Source organism: Meles meles, chromosome 16, assembly GCF_922984935.1.
Source record: "Meles meles chromosome 16, mMelMel3.1 paternal haplotype, whole genome shotgun sequence".
Classification (NCBI taxonomy): domain Eukaryota; kingdom Metazoa; phylum Chordata; class Mammalia; order Carnivora; family Mustelidae; genus Meles; species Meles meles.
Window position 1 is genome coordinate 37,738,921 of NC_060081.1, and position 22,462 is coordinate 37,761,382.

Here is a 22,462-nt window from a genome sequence, read left to right on the forward strand (position 1 = left end):
TCCTAGGTCTCATTTATTGAACTCATTTTTCCTTCATTGATCTGAAATGATACCTTTCTCTCATATATATTTATCTTGACTCATTGGTTACTTTGTCTCTGTGGAGAGTAGTATAACATCTTAATTACTATAGTTCCCCTATTTCTTTCTCCCTTCCTCCCACCTTCTTTTGAAAACTATTTTTCTACTATCTTTTGTCTTTCATTGTTGCTATTGAGAATTCTTCTGTCCACTCTGTCTAGTTGTTGTTCTTTGCTGTTCTTAGTCCTTGTCCTTCAGTCTTCCTGATTATATTTAGGTGCATTTTCTTTTGGTTTATACATTGGTCATTTTTGTATATGCTATATGCCATGCATCTGTGAATGCTTGTTCTTCCATTGTTTTGGGAAATTCTTGATAATCGTTTCTTCAAATATTGCCTCTTTTTGTTCTTTCAGCTCTTTTTTTTTTTTCCTGGAATTTTGAGTAGAAATACATTTGGACTTTCTCATTTTTATCTTCCATGTTCTGTCTCCTTTCATATTTTCCACTCTTCTTGGCCCTCTTCTACATTCTGGGTAATTGATCAGATCTGTCTTTCATTCAGTTCGATAGTTCCTCTCTTTACTTATATGGAGTTGGCTGTTTAATACTTCCCCTGAGTTTTTTAGTTCAAACATTACAACTTTTGCTTCTGAAAGTTTAGGTTAATTCTTTTCAAACATTTCTTGGAATTTCTAATAAGCTCTTGTTGCTTGCTCACTTTTGTGATTCCCATCTTTTATTCCTTTAAAACAGTTACAAATTACAATTCTAGATTCTTTTTCTGATTATCTGAAATCCTTAGGGGTGGGAATGGAGTATAAGCCTGATATTTGTTGTTTCTGAAACTCTTGTACATGATGATTTATTTCCTTGGGTGCTTGGTGACCTTTTATTTTGAGTTCCTAGCTGATGGACCTTAATCTACAGAAAATCTGAATGTCTGAAGTGATGGAGTTTCACCAGGACAACACGTGTATTTGTTTCTTCCAGGAACCAAGGAGTGCTACTTTAATCCTAGACTCTTGGTCCTTTTGCCACTGGCAGCGGTGATACTAGATTTACTCTTACAGCAGCCCCATTTCACTGCTCTGTTTTCTCCTCACTTTATGGGAGGGGTTGAGGGCAGAGTGTGGATCACTGGAAGGTTTATTCTACCTCCTGTGAGCCTGAAATTTTGGTGTAAAATCTAGTTCTATAGCTGGAGGAAATGTAGTCAGAAGCTGACGTGCCCACATTAGTTAAGGAAAGATCCTGGGTATATTTCTATTATCACATTAGGTATATATCATCCTTCTTTTTTTTAAGATTATTTATTAGAGAGAGAGAGATTGACTAAGAGAACTAGTGGGAGGAGGGGCAGAGGGAGAAGATGATTCCCTGCAGAACAGGGAACCTGATGTGGGACTCAATCCCAGGACCCTGGGATCATGACCTGAGCCAAAGGCAGATGCTTAACTGACTGAGCCATCCAGGTGCCCTATATCATCCTTCTTTAAGGCTGGGTAATATTTTTTTCATGTGGTGGTAGTCTTCTGAATATTTAATCCATGACATACTTCTTTGTTTTAGCTTCGTAATTATTCTGTCTTTTTAATTATACATCTCAGGCCCTCTTTTTCATTTATTTGCTAGTTTAGTGGTCTTCCCTTTAGTCGGCTCATTGAACCCCAGGTTTTTTATGCACTTTGTCCTGGAGGACCTTAAATGTTACATCTTCATTCCTGAGTTTCTCCTCTATCTCACTAGTCCTGGAGTTTTGGTGCCCACTTACAATATATTTGCTTTGGATAGTTAGCCCAAAATACCAAATATCAGAAATCTTCTCAAGTTCCTTGATTCTTACTCTTCCTTCTTTACTTCTTTCCATCCTTCCTTCCTGCTGTTCTCCTTCCTTCCCTCCTTCCTTTGTCACCATTGTTCTCATGGCCCCCTAGATTCATACCCTTCTGTGATTTAATTTTCCTCCACTCCCATATACAGGTCTCATATAAGCTCTTGTCTGTCATTCTACAGCATTTTCTTATTTGTCTTTTCTTCTCCTTTTCCACCATCAAAGCCTTATCCTCTCATTCCTTAATCACTATAACAGTTCCATAGCAATTTTCTTCTGAATTTTAATCTATCCCACAGATAACTATTAGACTTATCTTTTTAGTTATATTTTTAATCACAGTAAACTATTGTCTGGAACATACAGTTGCTCATTTTATCAATATTGGGTTGAAATTTGTAAGCCTGATGTTGAAGGCCAGTTGGCAGCTACCTCTTTTAGAGGGTGGTCTGCATTTTCTTCTTAACATTTTCCTTCTTCACCTGACTGCCTTGCATGGCCTGCTATATAATCAGCTTCTTTTCCTGCACATAGAACTTGCTGATTACCACTCAGTGCTTCCTGCCTTGAATCCCCTCCTGCCTTCTCTCTACCACTTCATGTCTGTTGCCTTCTTGAACAGCTCTCCTGTAACTGTGAGCCAATTAAGGTAACACTTTATTCTGCATACCTTTTAGAGAGAGTTTACTTGCATATTTTGCTTATGTACACTGTAATCATTTTGTGTAATGTGTATGTTTTGTCTCTCCAAGCAAGTTACAAATTGTAGAGGGTAGAGATTGCCTCCAAATGTTTTAGTCCTTTCTATTTAACACAAGGTTCAGTGTGGAGTGGTGCTCACAAAGTCTGTTGCACATTTAACAAGGAGGCACTGAGTGACCTTTAGATGTCTGGGTGGAGTTTACATCTTCTCTGCCAGCACCCTCACCATTCCATGGTAACTTAGGCCTTCTTCAGAATTGGTTTCCTTATGTACATGTGCTCAAGCAGAGGTACAAATAAAACTTCAAAATAAATTACTTCCATAGAAACTGGCATCCCTTCTCAGTAGATCAATTTAATTGGATGTCATTTGACAAAGGAGAAGCCAAAAATTTCAGATCTTGAGTAATTTATAATTCAATTATAGTAACTTGTGAACACATATCCTTCAAACAGAAAACATCATTTAATTTTTTGTTGCTATTATTATTGTTTGTTTCTTTTTCTTTAGAAGTATGGACTAGAAACTTAGCAGTCTTATAAAAATTAGAACTTTCCTATAACAAATACATTATTTCTTTTTGTCTGAAGATCTTAGTTCGAAGAAGCAGCAGCCCTGCTGAATTGGATTTAAAAGATGATTTGCAGCCGACACAAGGAAAATGTAAGGAAAGACAGAAGAGTAAGTTCCAGGAATGACAGTCTGTGTTCATCCAACTTTAGAGTCAAATCTATTTTATTTCCTTCTACTTTCTGACTTGTATGGATGGTATCTTATCCTTTGAAGAGACATGGCTTTGAAGTGGGACATCTTTTTTTCCTGGAATCCCAGGATTGGTGGATGGTTAGTCCACACATACAGTAAAACAGATCCAGTCCATTATATTTGCCATAGAAGCCTGTTCTTCCACCCTGGGCCTTCCTTCAAGTGAGAGGCATAAGCAAGACCAGTGGCTGGTTGAGCAAACAGACCCAGAAGGAAAAATGATCATCCCCAGGAAGTTCCCACAGGCTAGGAGCAAAATGCTTCAGAAGTACACTGAAGTCAATGGTATGAGTATTTAAAAAAATGAAATTTGATTCAAATCCTTAGAGATATTATATACTGTATGTAAACTGTGCCCCTAATAATCTGCTTCCCTGAAGTCAGCTTCCTGGCTGCCCCCTTCTTAGAAGCATAGTAAACAACTCCTGCAGATCTAGGGTAGTTTTGGTAGAGGCAGAGGAGTTCCTCTTAGGCTCTACCTTCAGACCCTGTTGGCTTAGAGTTCTGTGGCAAATGAAGTTAGGGACCTGACAGGTTGGTTACCGGGGCAGCTTTCAGTTTACCTGGTGGCTGGGACAACTTGCAGCTGTTGGGATGTGAAGAGAGGACAGCAGATTAGAAGCAGCAAGGCTGAGGGACTGTCAGCAGCGAATGCAAAGAGCAGACAGAAGAGTGAGCCGATAGAAAGGGTAGACACATAAAACTGGTAAGAAATAGAAGACTTGGAGGAGCAGACTGTCTAGGTCTGTTTTGTGTCAGACTAAATAACTCCATTAGGCTTTAATAGCCTTTGAAAGCATCATTGTATTATAACAAATTAGAACTTTTTAGTGTCTAAAGGGAAGAATTTCTTTTAGAAAAAGTCTTTTGCAGTTGGACACCTCAACTCCTGTGAGCCTGAGTGGTGCACTCTGGGTTTAGGTCTAAACCTCAAGCTCAAGGTAAAAAAACATCCTTAGGCTATTGCAGCTGGTAGAATAAACTTGAATTTGTGGTGAAAGGAATTTCCATCTTCTCCTTCCACCTGTGCACATATCGTAGTTGAGTCGGTTGCAGTAGAAAACTGAAGGACTTGATGTAATCTTTTGGGGATATGAGATAATGGAATTGAAGACTCCCTTGAAAAGTTTGTCACTTCATGGTAGGTAGGGGAGCTCATGATGACCATTAGTGCCCTGCACCTGGAGCTTTGTTTTGTTGACCAAGATCCCCACAATGTCAGCTTTTAAGCCCCTAGCCTCTAAACAGTTCCCTCTGTATCAGCTTAGTTTCATGTTGGTAATTGGGAATATTCTGATTTCCAGAATAACAAATATATAATATAATAAATATATAATATAATAAATATAATAAAATATAATAACAAATATATCTCAGACTTCGGTTCTTCCATTGTGCCAGGTGAAAGTGTCAGCAGTGACACAGCTCTGGGCTATAACAATGAGGCAGAACTGTCCATGAGCCCATGGCCAACCTGTGAGGAAGACCCAGAACTGAATACTCCCACAGATGCTGTGACTGACTCCGATGCCCGCCATTGGTTACAGCTGAGTCCCACTGATGCTTCGAACTTAACAGGTAACGGCATCTTTGAAAAACAGTCACCAGTGTTACCAGTTGGGGATCTGTGAGTTTCCCAGTTGTAAGAATTCTAGGAATCCTTTAGCACAGTGATGGTGGGGTGCTACCTCTGGACAAATTGGTGTGGCGGCCCCAACCACCTCTTCATAATCAGTCATGAATTCTCAGAGTTCTATGTGGAGAAGATCCTAAAACAGTGGTCAGACATGGGAGGAAGCAAGCCATGCTGATGACCACTGTCCACCATGGGAGGAAGTAGTGAGTGATATTTATGCCAAGCCTTTGCCATCTGTGACCAAATTTACTTGACTGTGGAAACAGAGAAGAGTGATTTATTCAACTCACACATATCACAAATCCAGAATAAGTCAATGAGTCTGAACAGCTTATAGATTAATATTTTCTTTAATTTTTACAATAAAATGTTTGACACATACGGGATAAGCTGTGACCTGTATGTAAGTTATGGGCCATAGTAATAAAATGATCACCAATGAGCCTACTACCCAACTTACGAAATAGAATGGCTCCCACACCAGTTCTCTGTAGGCCCTTCTCAGGTCCCTTCCCTTCTTTTGTCATCTGGTCACCCTAGGTGCCTAATTTATTCAATAATAATTCCCTTGATTTCTTTATAGTTTAACCACATATATCTGTATCCTTGTATACATGTATCATGTAATTTAGATTTTAGACTTCTAAAAATTAATATGTTCTGTGTTTTTTTAAAAATTCAAATGTACTTCAATTCCATTTGGCTTTATTATTATCATTCAGTATTTAGAACCCCAGTGCACAACATCCAGATAATACTTTTTTCAGTTCACAGCACATGGTCATTGGTCCACATAGCTCCTTTTATTTTACTTTGATCTTTTCATCTTTTATCCTCAGTCCCCTTTCCACTTACATCACCCAAGCTAATGTGTTTACTATAGATTCATGAGTGTGATTGTATTCTTTTTTTTCCATTTTATTTTATTTCTTTTCAGTGTTCCAAAATTCATTGTTTATGCACCATACCCAGTGCTCCATGCAATATGTGCCCTCCTTAATACCCACCACCAGGCTTACCCAGCCCCCCATTCCCCTCCCTTCCAAAACCCTCAGTTTGTTTCTCAGAGTCCACAATCTCTCATGGTTTGTCTCCCCCTCCGATTTCCCCCAACTCACTTCTCTCCATCTCCCAATGTCCTCCATGTTACTCCTTATGCTCCACAAGTAAATGAAACCATATGATAATTGACTCTGTCTGCTTGATTCTTTCACTCAGCATAATCTCCTCCAGTCCGGCCCAAATTGATACAAAAGTTGGGTATTCAAACTTTCTGTTGGAGGCATCATACTCCATTGTCTATATGGACAATATTTGCTACTTTTCTCCCCTGAGAATTATATTTTTAAGATTCAGAGGCATACTACAGAGGCATACTTCCTGGATCTGCATCCAGGCTTTGCCAGTGAATTGTTGGGTGGCCTTGAGCAAGTTAATCTCTCAGTCAGTTTCTTTTTTGTAAAATGTGGATAGTAATATTCCCTGTTATAGGGTTGTGGGAGGAATAAATATGAAAACACATAAGCCAGGTGCACAGAGCAGTGCACGTGGAAGCGCTCTGCAGTTTTAGCTACACACATGTGCATGCATGCTCATACACACACGTGTGCTCACACACACATGCACACACACACACAAGTCCTTTCTGACCCACCATAATCATGCTTATGTGCAGATACCTTTTAGGAAAACAAAAAAAAAACAATCTAGAAAGCACAAGTTGAGTACAAAGTGTTATTAAAATGTTAAAAATCATTTTAAAATTATAAATGAAGGCTAAAATTTTGCCTTTTTTTTTTTTTTTAACCAAACAGACTTTGGTTTTCATTAATTATTTTGTAACATTTAACCAATCTCTAATGTTCTTGGAAATTGTTGATGGAGGAACACCAAAACCTCATAAAATTTACATAGAAAAATGGTGTTGAATAAAATAATTTATCTATGAGATAGATAAGACCAAGAAATATGATCTTAATGTATATTTAATGTGTGTATTTTAATTTAGAATAGATTCATGAACAAAGAAGAACAAACCATTTAGCCATAAGTGAATAATGCATTCATTGCCTTAAAATACTGCAGTGTTATCCTTAAGAGACAGTGGACATCTTTGGTTTATGTATTCAAAGCTGCCAATGGTAGAAGCTTTGCAGAGTCAGTGAGAAAATGATCGGCAAAATTGTGTGCCTAGTTTTTTAAATTATTGGGTAGCAATTTGTGCTTCTCAAATTTTTGATTCTTTTTTTAAAATGATTTAAAATTCTTTATATATATAATGATATATAGATATATGTAATAATTTTAAATAATTATACTGTAAATTTATAAGTGATTTGACAGTTCACAAAGAATTTTGAGGCATCCTTCCTGATTCTGGGTGGTAAGCAGGCCACGTCTTACAAATGCTGTTTGAGGAATGGAGAAACTGAGACACAGAGAAATCATATTGTCTGGCTAGAAAGTAATTACCAAAGTTGGAACTGGCTTCCAAAGTGTTTTGACTCCAGTGGTAGCACTATGTCTACTCCTTTCTACTGCGCTGCTGTTCAAATTACAACTGCAGACCCCTTTTAACTATTTGAGAATTATTTATACATTATGGAGTAAATGGCTTCTTTGGGTCCAATATACAGATTATCCAAGGGAAATCATCATTGTAATACTGTCAAAGGCAATAGTGAATTTTCAGTAAGTTGAATTTACTTAAACAAGAACAAGTTTTAATTATTTTTACTGAAAAGAAAAATGGGTGCCTACTTCTTTTGTCTGTCCTTTGGAAAGATTAGTTTTGATCCCATTTCAGAGTATGCGTGGGATAGGTCAATTTAATAAACTCGTGTCAGGTAATTTTATATGATGCACTCTATGTTGTGATTAACTCCTCCAAATACTTTGTTCTTCTTTGAAATAGTAATATAGAGAATCAGTACACTCAGTTCAATAGTTCATCTTGTCATCTGTGAAAAGGACAAACTGTAATATGATAAGGTTTAAGGATTATCACAGTTCTGAATTTAACTTTGTGTTCTTAAGAGAACAATTTCTCCATAAATGTGCAAAATAAAACTTATGTTAGCCTTATCTTTAGGACATGCAAAGAGAATGATCAAACAATTTCAGTGTATCCTTCTTTCTCATTGAATAATCCTACAAATTATCAAATTTTAGGATAATAAACTGCTTCTAAAATCTTGAATTCCTTCATCACTGGCAAGCTAACAGTTTATTACATGTTTGCTGAAAATAACAGCTAAATTTATTTTTCTTCATTTTAAAATGGGAATTTGTTTTAATCAAGTATGGCGAGACAGAAAGACATGGAAATGATTGTTGTAAAAAAAGTTTATACTCATAGGTCCGTAGAAAGAAGGCCATGGTATGCCTTGCTGGGATAAAGGGGGATACATGGGGAAGCATCAGGGTTGGTCAGGATGGAGGAGAGAAAAAGAAAGAAGGAAACACAGGCAACAGCCTTTTTTGTTGTTTCAAGGCAAGGGTGGTGAAGCACATATGTAGGATTGGCTAGTTTGAATAAATTCAGCTGATTTTGGAGCATTGACTGGTTGCCTGGTTCTTGATCCTGGGGTGCTTAGGCTTTGATGTGTAGCAACTAGATAAAGGAGGTAGTTGGGAAGTATGAGTGTTGTTTTGGTGGGTTTACATATGAAAGACACAGGAACTATTTGCTATCCCTAGAAGTTAGCTAACCCTGGGAGGGGCAGTCTCTTCCTGGTCAGGAAAATCCTAGGTGGCAGAGCATCAAGAATACAGAAAATAATAAAATACAACTAATGCATACATGAATTTTGTTATGTTCAGGCAATGATTGTAGAGGGGGGTTTGTTTATGACTTTATAGCTAGGAAGCAGTATTGCTATTGACTTCATCAAATAATTTGCAATCTAGAAATACTGATATTTATGCTATAAGAAATAAAAAGATGAATAAGTCATAGCCATGTCTGACTTAAGAGCTTACCAAGAAGACAGAAGACATTTATTCTGATGGCCACAAGCTACGTGATTAAGTGTGAAAGAGTTTTTTAAAGAAAGTTTTAGTCACAAGGATAGATAACTAAAACTAATGGAGTGGAATATAAAATACATATTAAATCCACACAGGCATGGAATTGTGAAATATGAAAGATTTGGCATTTCAGCTCTGACAAGGAAAGAATATATTGTTGAACAAATGCCTGTGGACAAGTATTCAGCCATACGGAGAAAAATTAAATAGAATCCCTACCTCACACCATGCTCACAGATGGATACAATACTGAAATGTGAAAAGATTTAAAAATTTTTAGAAGAAAGCATTTTCTAAAAACATGTCTAAGACCTTGAGCTAGGGAAGATTTTCTTAAACAAGATGGAAAAAGAAAAGCGATCAGTCATTATCAGTCAATATCAATAAGATAAATATCAATCATTAATTTAACTTTAGCATACTTAAAATTTTTTCATTATCAGAAAAACTTTAAGAATCCCAAAGGTTTGCGTAACTCCAAAGGTACAAGCCAGCTTTGATGCTCTTTCCTTTCCAGGTTCCTGTCAGGTCAGCAATATATATTTTTTTTTTTTTCCATTTTATTTATTTCTTCAGCGTAACAGTATTCATTCTTTTTGCACAACACCCAGTGCTCCATGCAAAACGTGCCCTCCCCATTACCCACCACCTGTTCCCCCAACCTCCCACCCCTGATCCTTCAAAACCCTCAGGTTGTTTTTCAGAGTCCATAGTGATAAGAGGTAAATTTTTGATGACATTATTTGAGCACCTGAATCCAGCTTTGCTTGAAGACAGACCTGACCCCAGACTTTTTAGTTATGTGTCAATATGTTCCGCTTTTTGCCCAAGTTGTTGTAATTTGGGTTTCTATAACTTGAAGCTAACATAAACCTCATATACAGAGCCACCCTATCTTCCAAGATTGCTGACCCCAAACAAGTCCTCAACTTTCAGCTTCCATGGTCTCTTCTGTTCCTCATCATCTGTGACATGATCATTTCCCAACTTCCAAATTCCATAATGTTTGTAATTGTACTTGTTGCCATGGTCACAAGCCTAATGGAGTTTCCTAACTCCAAATAATACTGGTCATGTCCCTAGAGATTTGGGAAGACATAATTTTTTTCCAAGTGTAACATAGACCTGAAAGTGCTGAGTTTTATCTAGAATTTCACTATTCAAAGTATGGACCAGGAGCATCAGTATCACTTAGGAGCTTGTTAAAAATGCAGAATTTCAGCAATATATTTTAAGGTAAGGTTTGTTCAGTAAGATATCGTATCAAACATTTTAGTTTAGGCTCCTTGGTATCCCCCGCTTATAAAGTCTATAAGCTTTAGGAGTGGGACATTGTTGGTTGTGGTCACAGCAGATTCTTGGCTCCTAGAATGGTGCACCGCAGGAGAAAACATATATTAAATACTTGAATCAATAACTGAGTGAGCTTTAAATTGCAAGCTACTAGTTTTTTTTGTTTTGTTTTGTTTTCAGTTAAAAACAGCAATTAGATTTTAACCTTTTTTAAGAATAAAAAGTATGTAAGATTCAGTTTCTGAATCTCTTTCATTTTGTGTATTTATCACAGTCCTGCCTCCAAGTATTATGGAAATCTTTTTACTACTTGTACTTTTATTTATAGTTATGCATGTGAATTACATTCCCTGTTACCTGCCACCAAAACTCTTCTCACAGGAACAAGGTTTGTGAGCATTCTCTGCCATTGTGCATACTTTCAGCATTTTCACTAGGCTTTGATCTTCTTTGAAGACATGAAATAGTATAAAGAAAAATAACAGTGATAGACTATGATGGGGTTGGTTACTCACCTTCTAAAATCTTTAAAATGAACAATGTATGCTGGAAAACAGATGAGGAAGAAGAGGAGAGCCAGGCTATAATGGTGGTCAAAAGAACGCCAACTTGTTACTTCTCCACTTTTGATCAAAATAGAGGCCTGATTTTTCTGGTCCTAGAATGAAGGTGTTTTATTCAAGCCTTTGGATTTATGCCTTTCGTTTAGTTTTCAGATTGAAAGAGAAATTCATCTGCAAATTTCTGCTATGCATCTGCAAGTGTCTGCTATGTGTCTTCAACATTTTACAAAGTCTGTATAAAATTGCAACCATGTGAAATCTCCAAAGGCTTGTTTTACCAATTACCAGAATATTTCATGGTGAAAATCCTTTGCATATTTGCAAAGTTCTATATAAAGTATAGAACTCTGCTAAAATCATGTGTGTTTGGAGAAAGATGATATGATTTTGTTTGAGAGACTTTCCACTTCAATAAAATTTTTTAAATGGCTCTATACCATTTAGTAATAATGAAGCAGAACAATACTAGACTAGCATGCTAGCTTACTCATTAAAAAAAAAAGAAAATAAACTAAATGGTTGGTATTTTTAGGGCGAACATGAAATTTTCTGAAATCTCTCAAATCCCCATTTTTAATTAAGTGCTGCTTCACTGAGGAACCATCTACATGTAAAATGTCAGCATCTGTTCTGTTACTTATGCCATGAGTGTAATAATTTGGGGCAAAAACATTCATTTTTCAAATTTCACAGTAATATTGAGCATGCAGTCACTTCAGGTACTTCTAAGGGACTCAACATACTTTAGTAATGTGGTAAAGATGTTTCCTAGGATTTTATCACTGAGGTATAAATTTTTCTGAGAGCAAAGCAGTATTAGAAACAGACTTTCTACATGGGGTTCTGTCATAACTGAAACTGTATTAGTTGGCAAGTAGCAGAGACGTACAGGTGTTGAGGTACCTGGCCTACGTTTACTTGGAGTTGTTACTCAGCTGGAGTTCCAGTTTGACTGGAATGCTGGGAGCTGATCTCTCTTTGGTTGGCTGCATTTGGTTGGTAGTAGAGGATGAAACAAAGCTGTAAATCATCTAATCCCCTTTCTTTTTTCTTTTTTTACCCCACAAGAGATTAAAGACATCATGACATTCTTTATGAGAAAAATAAATGCCATATTATGCCATTTGTTCACTTGGGAGTTTATATTGATTTACAAGCTTTAATTAAGGCTTCAGCATAACTTCTCAGACTGATACATGCACTTATTTTACTGATTAAACATTGGGAAGTGGTCTCTCTTCTGAGGCTTTCTAAAAGTCAGGAACCTAGAAGGCCCATAATTAGGCTTTTGGTGTCTCTAACTTATGTCTTTCAGGCACAGTATGTAGGAATTCCAGCTTGGATTATATCTGCACATTGTAATGTGTCTCCTCAACTAATTATATGATATCACTGTGGGGAAATACAGATGTGCTTTCCTCTAAGAAGGAACAGTAATTCTGTGTTCTGGAGGCCTTTCCATGGCACTGTGTGCCATCCTTATTAAATCCTTTGTTCAGTGTCTTGGGATCTTTCCATAACTAATATAATAAGCTACCAACAGCTGTTGTGGGTGCAGTGTTGGAAGGATTCAGAACTGTTTTTGGATCTGCACTGGCTCCTTGTCAGCCTCACTCTTGCTCCTTGTTGGCTACTTGATTTCCTCATATCCATAGATTGTGCTTCAGTTTCTTTGATTAGGCCCTAAAAACACCAACAACTTATATACTGAAAATGACACTCAGTGGGTGTTGATAACTGCCTGGAAATCAGTCTGTCTCCACTTGGGTAAGGAACAGAACTTTGGGAATGATTACATTAACAGCGTATGTTGTAAGACAATAGAGAAAGGGGATTGGTGGTGGAGGTGAGACACAACTCTCTAAACTCCCTCCAAAGGTTCAAAAGAGAAGCAAATCGAGGAGCTGTCTAGCTGGCTCAGTTGGAAGAGGGTGCTGACTCTTGATCTTGAGGTTGTGATTTTGAGCCCTATATTGACTGTAGAGATGGCTTAAATAAACAAAAAAATAAACTTAAAAAGAGAGAGAAGCAAAGCAAAGGTGACTTAAGCAGGAAGTTGAAAGTAAGCTGTTAGATATGAAATCAAATAAGTCGGCAACTATAATAAATACAAACCATGGAAACTTGCAGTTAAAATTGGAAGCTCTTGGGTTAGATTGAAGAAATAAAGTCCTGTCATATGATATTTACAAGAGGTAACCCTAATACATGATGTACAGGAAGATCCTAAGTAAATAAACAAATACATGGGTAACAAGGAAGAAAGGCAAACTGCTGAGCTAACTGTATGTATGTCAGTCACATAAACTTTAAAGCAGAAATAACTTATTAGAGCAGTAATTCTGAATTTATATGAACTTCATAGCCTCCAGATGCATGAAGCAAAATTTGAGAGAATTACAAGGACTACTGATAAAACCATAATCATAGTAGGAAATTTTTTAAGATTTTATTTATGTATTTGATGGACAGAGATCACAAGTAGGCAAAGAGGCAGGCAGAGAGAGAGGAGGAAGCAGGCTCCCTGCTGAGCAGAGAGCCCGATGCAGGGCTCGATCCCAGGACCCTGAGATCATGACCTGAGCCGAAGGCAGAGGCTTTAACCCACTGAGCCACCCAGGCACCCCCATAGTAGAAAATTTTAATGAGTTCTCATTAATTGATGAGTTAAGCAGAAAAAAAACATTGGAATAGAGAAGTACATGATACAATTAATCCTGATTGAATGGATATATAAAAAACATTGAAATTAAATTAAAAATATGTGTAATTTTTAAAAGCACATGGAACATTTACAAAAGTGACCAATTAGATCATTAAGTCTCAACACATGTCCATGCTTTGAAACTATACCACATCCTGTGAATATGATGAAATAAATTAAGAACAAAAAGATAAAAGAAAATACATTAAGAAATTAAAAACTGCACTTAAAATAAATCCAAAAAGAAATTGTGAATTAGAAAATATTTCAAACTGAACTACAGTGGAGGCTACATACCAAAATCTCTAGATTGTAGCTGAAGACTTATATGGAGGAATATTGATGGCCTTAGGTGTGTAAATGAGAGGAGAAAATTATTGATCTGCGTGTCCTATTCAAAAAATTAGGAAAAGAATGGCAGAGTAATATAGAAGTTAATAAAAAAGGAACTAATAAAGCTAAGAGTGTGCCCATATACACTAGAAAGCAAACACAATCAAAAGCATTAATAAAATACACAAGTAGGCAAGATTAATCAAGGAAAAAATAATGAAGGTGAAAAGGAAACATCTACAAACAATATAAGTTTTAAAAATAATACAGTAGGTTAATTTGAAAAGATTTATAAAAATAAAGGACAATTCTGTGTTTACTGAAGCTTCAAATAAAAGAGGATCTATCTTTTCCTGTTCTAGATATTAGAAAGAAAGCTCCCTAAATTCTGTGATTTACCTTGTGATACCTTGACAATAAAACCAGACAAGGTCAGTATTGAAAAAGGAAAAAGAATCCATCTCACTTTAAAAAAGAAAAAAAAAAAAGATTTTACTTATTTATTTGAGAGAGAGACAGTGAGAGAGGTCATGAGAGGGGAGAAGGTCAGAGGGAGAAACAGACTCCCCGTGGAGCTGGGTGCCTGATGCAGGACTCGATCCCAGGACTCCAGGTTCGTGACCTGAGCCGAAGGCAATTGCTTAATTAACTAAGCCATCCAGGAGCCTGAATCCGTCTCACTTAAAAGCATATCAACAAAAGTCCTAAATAAAGTTTTAGCAAATGAAGTCCAAGAATATTGGGAAAACATCATACGTACATCAGATCTAAGAGAAGTTCACTTCAGAAATGCAAAAGCAAATAATAATAATGATGATGTGAAAGGGAAAAAAAAAGCCTATCAAGAAAGACAGCTGACAAATCCCAATTGAAGAACATTCTACGAAATACCTGATCAGTTGTCCTCAAAACAATGAAGTTCATCAAAAACGAGGACTCAGCCCAGAGGACATGAAGAAATTCACCTGACAATTAAATGTAGTGTGGTATCCTGGATGGAATCTTGGAACAGGGGGGGAAAAAGACATAAGGTTAAAAACTAAAGAGATCTAAATAAAGTATGGACTTTACATAACAATGTTTCAACATTGGCTCATTAATTATAGCAGATGTATTATACTTATAAGGGTGTTAGCAGCAGGGGATGTTAAATTAGACATTTGTGGAATATTAAGTTAGACATAAATCCACAAGGACAAGGATGGCAGGAAAAAATACACAGTGACCAATGTGACCTAGGCATCAGCAGACCTGAGCACACAGAATCCTGTGTCAGTACTAGGGAAAGCCAAGAAGCAGCCTGACTACAGCTATTGCAGTTTCCCTAAAAGGGTTAGAAAATTGCCCATAAGAGGTAGCTATAGAAGTAGGAGGTAATGGTGGGGTTAAAACCAGGAAGACTGTAAGTGTGTTTAAGAAATAGTTAGAATTTAATCCCAGAAGGAAAGCAAATAAATTGGGAGGTTTCTCTCTTAGAGTCACCAATACTGAGCTGGGTGTAGAGGTGCTAGCTTGAAAACCAAGGAACTAAATAAGACTTTGCATACTCTGAGCAGTAGAGAGTCTTTTTCCTAAAATTTGAGTTCAGGAAAAAAACCAAAAACCCTAAAGATACGTATGTCCGAGGTTCTCTAAGAACATGGTGAAACTCAGCAAAGATCATACGTGTGCGCTATACTTCTAGTCAGCTCTTTGTGGACCATTCTTAAATATGAACAGATAGCCAAGGATCCCCAGCCATTTGAAGAAGACGTTTAATATGAAAAATATGAGAAAAATACAAGAATATGGGATGAAGTAGGGTGGAGCAGATCTTGAAAGGAGTCTGGGAAAAAAGGGGGGGAGAGTCTGTTTCATCCATTCCTCAGCCAAAGGAATTAAGAGTGCACTTAAGCTTGATGAGCACTGAGTCATGTATAGAATTATTGAATTGTTATATTGTACCCCTGAAATTAATATGACACTAAAATTTTTTTAAGATTTAGAATAAAACAAAAAAGAGAATATGGGAAGAAATAAAATTTTAGAAAGCTATTAATATCTTTAGAGAAGTAAGAATATATTGCACCCATGAAACAAGGATCAAGAGTATAAAAATGAACAGAAAACAAGAAAGAGCTTTTGGATATTAAAAATACAGCTGCAGAAATAAAATCAAGTCAGTGGAAGTCAGTACAATACATGAGTATCACAGTTGAAAGCACTGATGAACTGGAAAATACAGTGGCTAGAAATAGATACCAGGGCACTTTTCAAGGCTTCTGAATACTAGGTACAAAAAGAGGATACTAAAATTTTGCAGAGTTAATAATTTTTCATGAAATAATTTCAAGCATTAGAATGCTGCTGACTTTAAAATCACAAAGGAGAGTATAAAAATTTGGAGCAAAGAACTTCTGTCACAGAATTCTATTGTGGGCTGTAAGGGAACAAACACTTCGAGATATTTAGGGGCACGCCCTTTCTCAGGCACCCCTAAGATATGGCCTGCTTAAAGAAAGAAATATCAAAGAAATACTGTCTGCCATTTTGTGATTCTGGTCTTTAAAAAGAGAATTATAAACATACGTTCACATAAAATCCTGTAAACAAATGTTTATGGTAACCTTATTTATAGTCATTAAAAGAGGAAACTATCCAAATGCTCTTCAGCAAGTGAATGGATAATCAAAGTAGGATACGTCCATAAAATGGAATATTCATCTGCAATAAGAAGAAACCACCGCATGGATTCATCTCAGGTGCATTAAGCTATGTGACAGCACCCAGAGTAAAAGGATATATACTCTAGGATTCCATTTATATGACATTCCGGAAAAGGCAAAACTGTAGGGACAGGAAACAGCAGTGGTTGCAAGGGGTGAAGAAGTGGGGGGAGGGGAATCACTATAAAGGGGCACTTCTGGAGTGATGAGGTCATTCCTTGTATCAATTTTCATGGCAGTTTGTGGTAACAGTTACGTGATTGTATACTTCTGAAAACTTGAATGTGAAAAGGATAAAATTTGTTGGAAGCAAGTTACACCTCAGTAAACCTGAGTTAATAACAGCCACCACAGATGTCACCCCAGCAATGAGGCCTTTCCTGGTCACCTATTTTTCATGGCCCTTTTCCCCTATCCATCCTCCTCAAGCTTCTCCTTCCCCTCCCTCTCCTGCTTTATGAAACCCTTCCCAGGATCTCCAGAAACTGTTTTATCATATCTAGGCTGTTGCCCTTTTAGTTTGAAGAATCAAACTCATTTGACCTTTCTTCATTGATTAAGCTTTTCTATCCTTTCAAATCGTCAGCGATTTGACACTTTTCATCTGCATTATTTTACTCTGAATACATAAATTGTCAAGCATGACTAATTTGCATTAAAAAGAAAAAGCTGTAGTGATGAAATCAAGATTGTGTTTGCAGACGTGTTTTTCTCTGTAGATAGCAGTGAGTGCCTTGCCGATGACTGTAGTATAATTGCTGGAGGGAACCTCACTGGTTGGCACCCAGACTCTGCTGCTGTATTATGGCGAAGAATCTTGGGAATCCTCGGGGATGTGAACAATATCCAGTCACCCAAGATTCACGCCAAAGTGTTTGAGTATCTCTATGAGCTCTGGTACAAACTAGCAAAGGTATGTCCTGCACCATTACCTTTTATTCTAATGGGGAAAACTGATTTATCATGTAACATAAAAACTGTGTTGCAATTGATGTATTCTGGAACACAGATTAGGTATGTAGACAAAGTATGTTTGATTGGCAAAGAATAAATAATAAAGAACTTACAGTTTGGGCATTTTATAAATGCAGAAGAGTTATTTAATGCATATAGAGAATATTACTATAGGACATTAAAAGGTAGGGTGCTGAGTTTTTTTTTATAAAAGTGATACTGTTTTTATTGTACAAAATTTGAGAAATATAGAAAAATATAAGAAGAAAATTAACATCATCATCCCACAGAGATAACCAGTATAAATATATTGTCTTATTCTGTGGGTAAATACATTTTTACAAAGGTAGAATTTTAGAATACATACAGTTTTCATTCTGGTTTTTGTTTATAAGGTATGATTTTCCTAGGTTATTAAGTTTCTTTGTTTTTTACTTTTTCAAAAATGATTTATATTTATACAGTATAACTTGTTAAGCCATTCCTTACCATGTAGAGTTCAGGACCTCCCCCAGCATTCACACTCAAGGGAAAACAAAGCCCTAGTTTTGTATTAAATCTAAAACCATGTCCAGTAAGTGGAACACAATTCAAAATGACAGTAGACCTCAGTAAAAGGAAAAATTGCAAATGTTGTAGATTTTTATTCAGTGTACAAAAATTTAGGGAGAAGCAGCTCTTTGGCTATGGAACACAACATTGAAATATTTGGGGAATAAGCTAAGCATAGCCTTTACTAAAATTCTCCTCTCTGTGACTTAGATACGGGATAATCTGGCAATAAGCCTAGATAACCAGTCTTCTCCGTCTCCACCGGTCCTGATCCCACCACTCAGAATGTTTGCATCATGGCTATTTAAGGCGAGTGGATATGTGTTTATTCCTTTATTGCAATTTCCTCTTCCTTTCTGAAATTGAGTTTAAAAAATGTAATTGCCCAAGACTGCACGTTTTGAATACAAACTGAATCTTACTAAAGCCCCTGCATCCCTCATCTCCATAAACAACTCTTATGGAATACTGAGAAGTAAATGAAATGTCGAAATGCTCTGCATCTGGAGTTAATTAAATATTTAAACCTCATCTCCTTGGCAGGCGACGACGTTGCCAAATGAATATAAGGAAGGGAAACTGCAAGCCTACAGACTGATCTGTGCCATGATGACCAGACGCCAGGACGTTCTGCCAAACTCGGACTTCCTGGTGCATTTTTACCTTGTGATGCACCTGGGATTAACCAGCGAGGATCAGGTATTCTGTGACTCTCCTATCACAGTAGCCCACAAAGTGGAAAGTGCATATGACTTTTTGCAGGTTAAATTAGGGTTCATGAAAATACATCAAACACAAAAATTCTCAGTAGTTTCAGCTCTTCTACACACAGAACCACATTGATCTTTCAAAAATGTAAATCAGCTTTCATCACATCCCTGCTTCTTCTCTCCACTAACCTTGCATTGCGCCAACCAAATTTGAACTTTATTCTGTTTATAGAGGCTTACATAGTGCTAGATGAGCTAGCCTCAGCCTATGCTGTCAAATTTAAAAATGGTGTTGGGGTTCTGCAATAGATACTGTTCCAAGAAAATTATTCTGGTCACTTAAAAATGTTTGAAAACTATTGTTTTAGTAGTCAGGGTGTTTTTTTACAAGACCACACTCATACATTAGGGGTCCGGACATTTCTAGATTGGGAGTTATCTTAATTTCTTGCAAAGAGGGGTTAAAAAGGAAAGAGAAAGGTCAATGGAGCTACTAGTGACAGCCCATCCTTGTAGATCCTGGGTGTGCAGGGTAGGATGTGGCCAGTCCCTGGCCTGTCTCCGTTGGGAAGAGTCCTGCCTGTGGGCAGAGGGCAAGGAGGGGAACAGGAACTCAGTCCTGATTTGCTTTATGAATATCAAGCCAGGAAGTGATAAGATTGGTTTGTATTTCACAGAGATTATTCTGGACTCAGTTTGAAAGATGAATTTGAAAATGTGACAGTGATAGGATAGAGTGGGCGGTTGGGCCTGGAGACAGATTAATTAGGACGTGGTTAAACTTAATACCCTTTTTTTTAAACTTTAATACCCTTTTTGATACCCTTGAGATACATGTAAGAGGTCATTCTCCAGAATACCTAGTTTTTCTCTGTTGCTTCACAATACGCTTCTTGAAGCTTCTAGACCCTTCAGCCCTATTTCAAACTCTCGGATACATCCCCTGATACACAATGATGAGCTTTCATCATGGAGCTTTTATCTGAAGTAATAACCATACTGTCCTACTGAGTTGTCTTTGTCATATTTGCTCTAATTCTAGCAGCGCATAGAGGACATTCTGTATAATAGACTGGACTTGGACCCACAGTCTCATTTATTTCCTAAAAAATGCAGAAATAGAGATGTGAAAGCAGAAATGCTTGCACTCTTTGCTCAGATATTTGTAGCCATCATTGCAGGTGGAATCATCTTTCACAGAATGATGTAATGGTGTGTGGAAGATTGAGGGATATAAATAGGGAAGAGAATGAACTCTCACAGATCTTAATGAAATCCCTCAGTGACAGAAGAGACGAAGGTTTAGTTAACACAGTACTTGAAAGAAGTATTTTGCTAAGATTTTACAGGGAAAAAAATTTAGTTGGAAATAATCAACTGTAGAATTTTCTCATTCAATGAAAACAAGTTAGAAGTCAGCAGCAAACACTTAGTATTCCTAGAGTGAGTTTTCTAGAAAGTGACATAAATAGATGTGAATTTAAAATCCTCTTTCAAAAAATAAAAATAAAATAAAATCATCTTTCTATTTTAAAGGCTGTTGGAGTAGAAATGAAACAGTAACATGAGGTGAAATAAGAGTTTGAGAACCCGAAACATAATTTCAAGAAATATGATTTTATAGTGTAGGGAAAAGAAGTTTTTAGATTTTTATACTTAAAATTACTTTCATTTTAAAATTATTTTAATATATGCCATGTTTTTGGTTAAGTTTGAGCTTTTGTAGTTCATTGCAAGGTACGTAAATCTTAAGCGTTGGCCCATTGCTAGCAGTGATCCCAATATCCAGACTCCTAGGACAAAACTGGGATGTCATAAATCTCTGTTTTATAATCAGCCTATTGTCTAGCCATGAATTTAACACACATGAATTTTTATGTGTGTTAAATAGAACTGGCTGTTCTAATTTAAACTTAACAATTATTGGTATGTGTTTTAGAATGCCTGACTGTCTGCCAAACAGAATTACTTTAAATAAGCCTTATTTCTTTTCCAGAAGAAAATTATACAGAATACCTTCTAATGAAAGAAACTTTTCTCATTTAAGTAAGAAATGTCTCTGATAATTAGTTTAACTTTTGGTCCACATGCCTAAATGGATCATGGTGGTTTTTCCAGAACTTATATGTTCTTCTGGAAGCAGATATTATATTAATTATAAAAATACAAGAAAGCACTTACAGTAGAGAATACAGTTAAATCAGTTAAATTCAATTTTTTATTGGCCAACTGTGCACCTGTGACTAGTACCATCTCAGGGCTTGTTTCCTAATTGTGAAAGCTCTCAAAGAGTCACTAGCCTGCCCCTGAAAGCCTTTTTTCCTGCAGGGAGAACCTTATAAAATTTTTCCTTATTTATTAGTAAGATTAGTAATAACATAATTTAAAATGGTCTAACATTTATTAGTTTTGTCTTACAAATAAAATTCAAGGCGAATTTCCTCCTTTCACCGCTAGGTGGAACACTTGTCTGCACAACTCTCACCGCGTGTGGCTCCCTCGCCTCTGTTGCCATTAAAACGGAGGCAAGGCCCAGAGCCCTGTGAGCATCATGGTGTGGCTTAGTCATTTTATAAATGCTTTCCTAAATATGAGTATCGAAATTATGTCAGTAGTGGCTAATAAAGTGTTGAATTGGATATAAGCTTTAAGATGTTAAAAATCTTATTAAATTACTTGCTTCTAGTAATTAAAGATATTAAAAAAATTATTTGTAAAATAGATGTCTCACAGACTGTGTTCTGTGAGACAATTGATAAGCCTTGGTTTCATTTAATATGGTAGCCAATTCATTATGTAAACAAATGTAGAGCTTTCTGTATTTAAAAATATAATAATAATACATAGACTGAACAGCCAAAATGTAGCACATTCCAAGCCAACTGTTTTTATTTAGGCCAGGTTTATCTGTTCTAATAACTGAATAATTTACTATTTAAAATAGTGACTTTAGGGGCGCCTGGGTGGCTCAGTGGTTTAAGCCTCTGCCTTCGGCTCAGGTCATGATCTCAGAGTTCTGGGATCAAGCCCCACATCAGGCTCTCTGCTCAGTGAGGAGCCTGTTTCTCCCTCTCTCTCTGCCTGCCTCTCTGCCTACTTGTGACCTCTCTCTCTCTGTCAAATAAATAAATAAAATATTAAAAAAAAAAGATTTAAAAAAAAATAATGACTTTATCAACTAGTATTTTCCCAAGTACCTGTGCAGTTTGAGTTTATGGTTTATTAGCATGATTGAGAAAATGCTTTGAAATAACTGTAAACTTCTCCTACAATCTGAATTATTTAAAAAAATATTGATACTGTTACTCGTTTAGAAAATATGTAGGATCATAAGGACTTTCACAATAACTCTATATTGTGAATAAAATTTGGGGTGACTTGAGAAACTGACTGCCCAGCCTGCCTATGAAGGGTCTTCCAGTTAGCTTCCACTCTGCCCAGCTGCTTTGTGTCTGGTTGGCTGGTGAGGGCGGGACAGAGGGTCTTCAGTTCCCTAGCACCCACATACACACAGTGCCAGATTCTGTACTGGCACCTGCGGCGTGATGTTGTCCCACTGATTCTTCTCTGCAATTCATTTAGATTAATATCATGACCCATTGTTTAAATAGCAAAGGTTCAAAAAATATTGAGAACTTTTGCCCGATGCCACATATTAAA

General features: G+C 36.7%; 1 protein-coding gene across 3 annotated transcripts in view; it reads left to right on the forward strand.

The window, feature by feature from the left end:
• Positions 1-22,462, forward strand: part of RALGAPA2 (Ral GTPase activating protein catalytic subunit alpha 2) — a 321,503-nt gene that overhangs the window by 129,459 nt on the left and 169,582 nt on the right. For 2 of the 3 annotated variants that reach the window (XM_045981825.1, XM_045981827.1), the window contains 5 exons: positions 3,149-3,239; positions 4,725-4,901; positions 17,306-17,499; positions 18,303-18,401; positions 18,636-18,791. In XM_045981825.1, coding sequence (XP_045837781.1) covers positions 3,149-3,239; positions 4,725-4,901; positions 17,306-17,499; positions 18,303-18,401; positions 18,636-18,791 — 717 coding nt within the window. Of the gene's footprint in view, positions 1-3,148; positions 3,240-4,724; positions 4,902-17,287; positions 17,500-18,302; positions 18,402-18,635; positions 18,792-22,462 lie in introns of all 3 variants that reach the window. The other variant, XM_045981826.1, reaches the window with a different exon arrangement.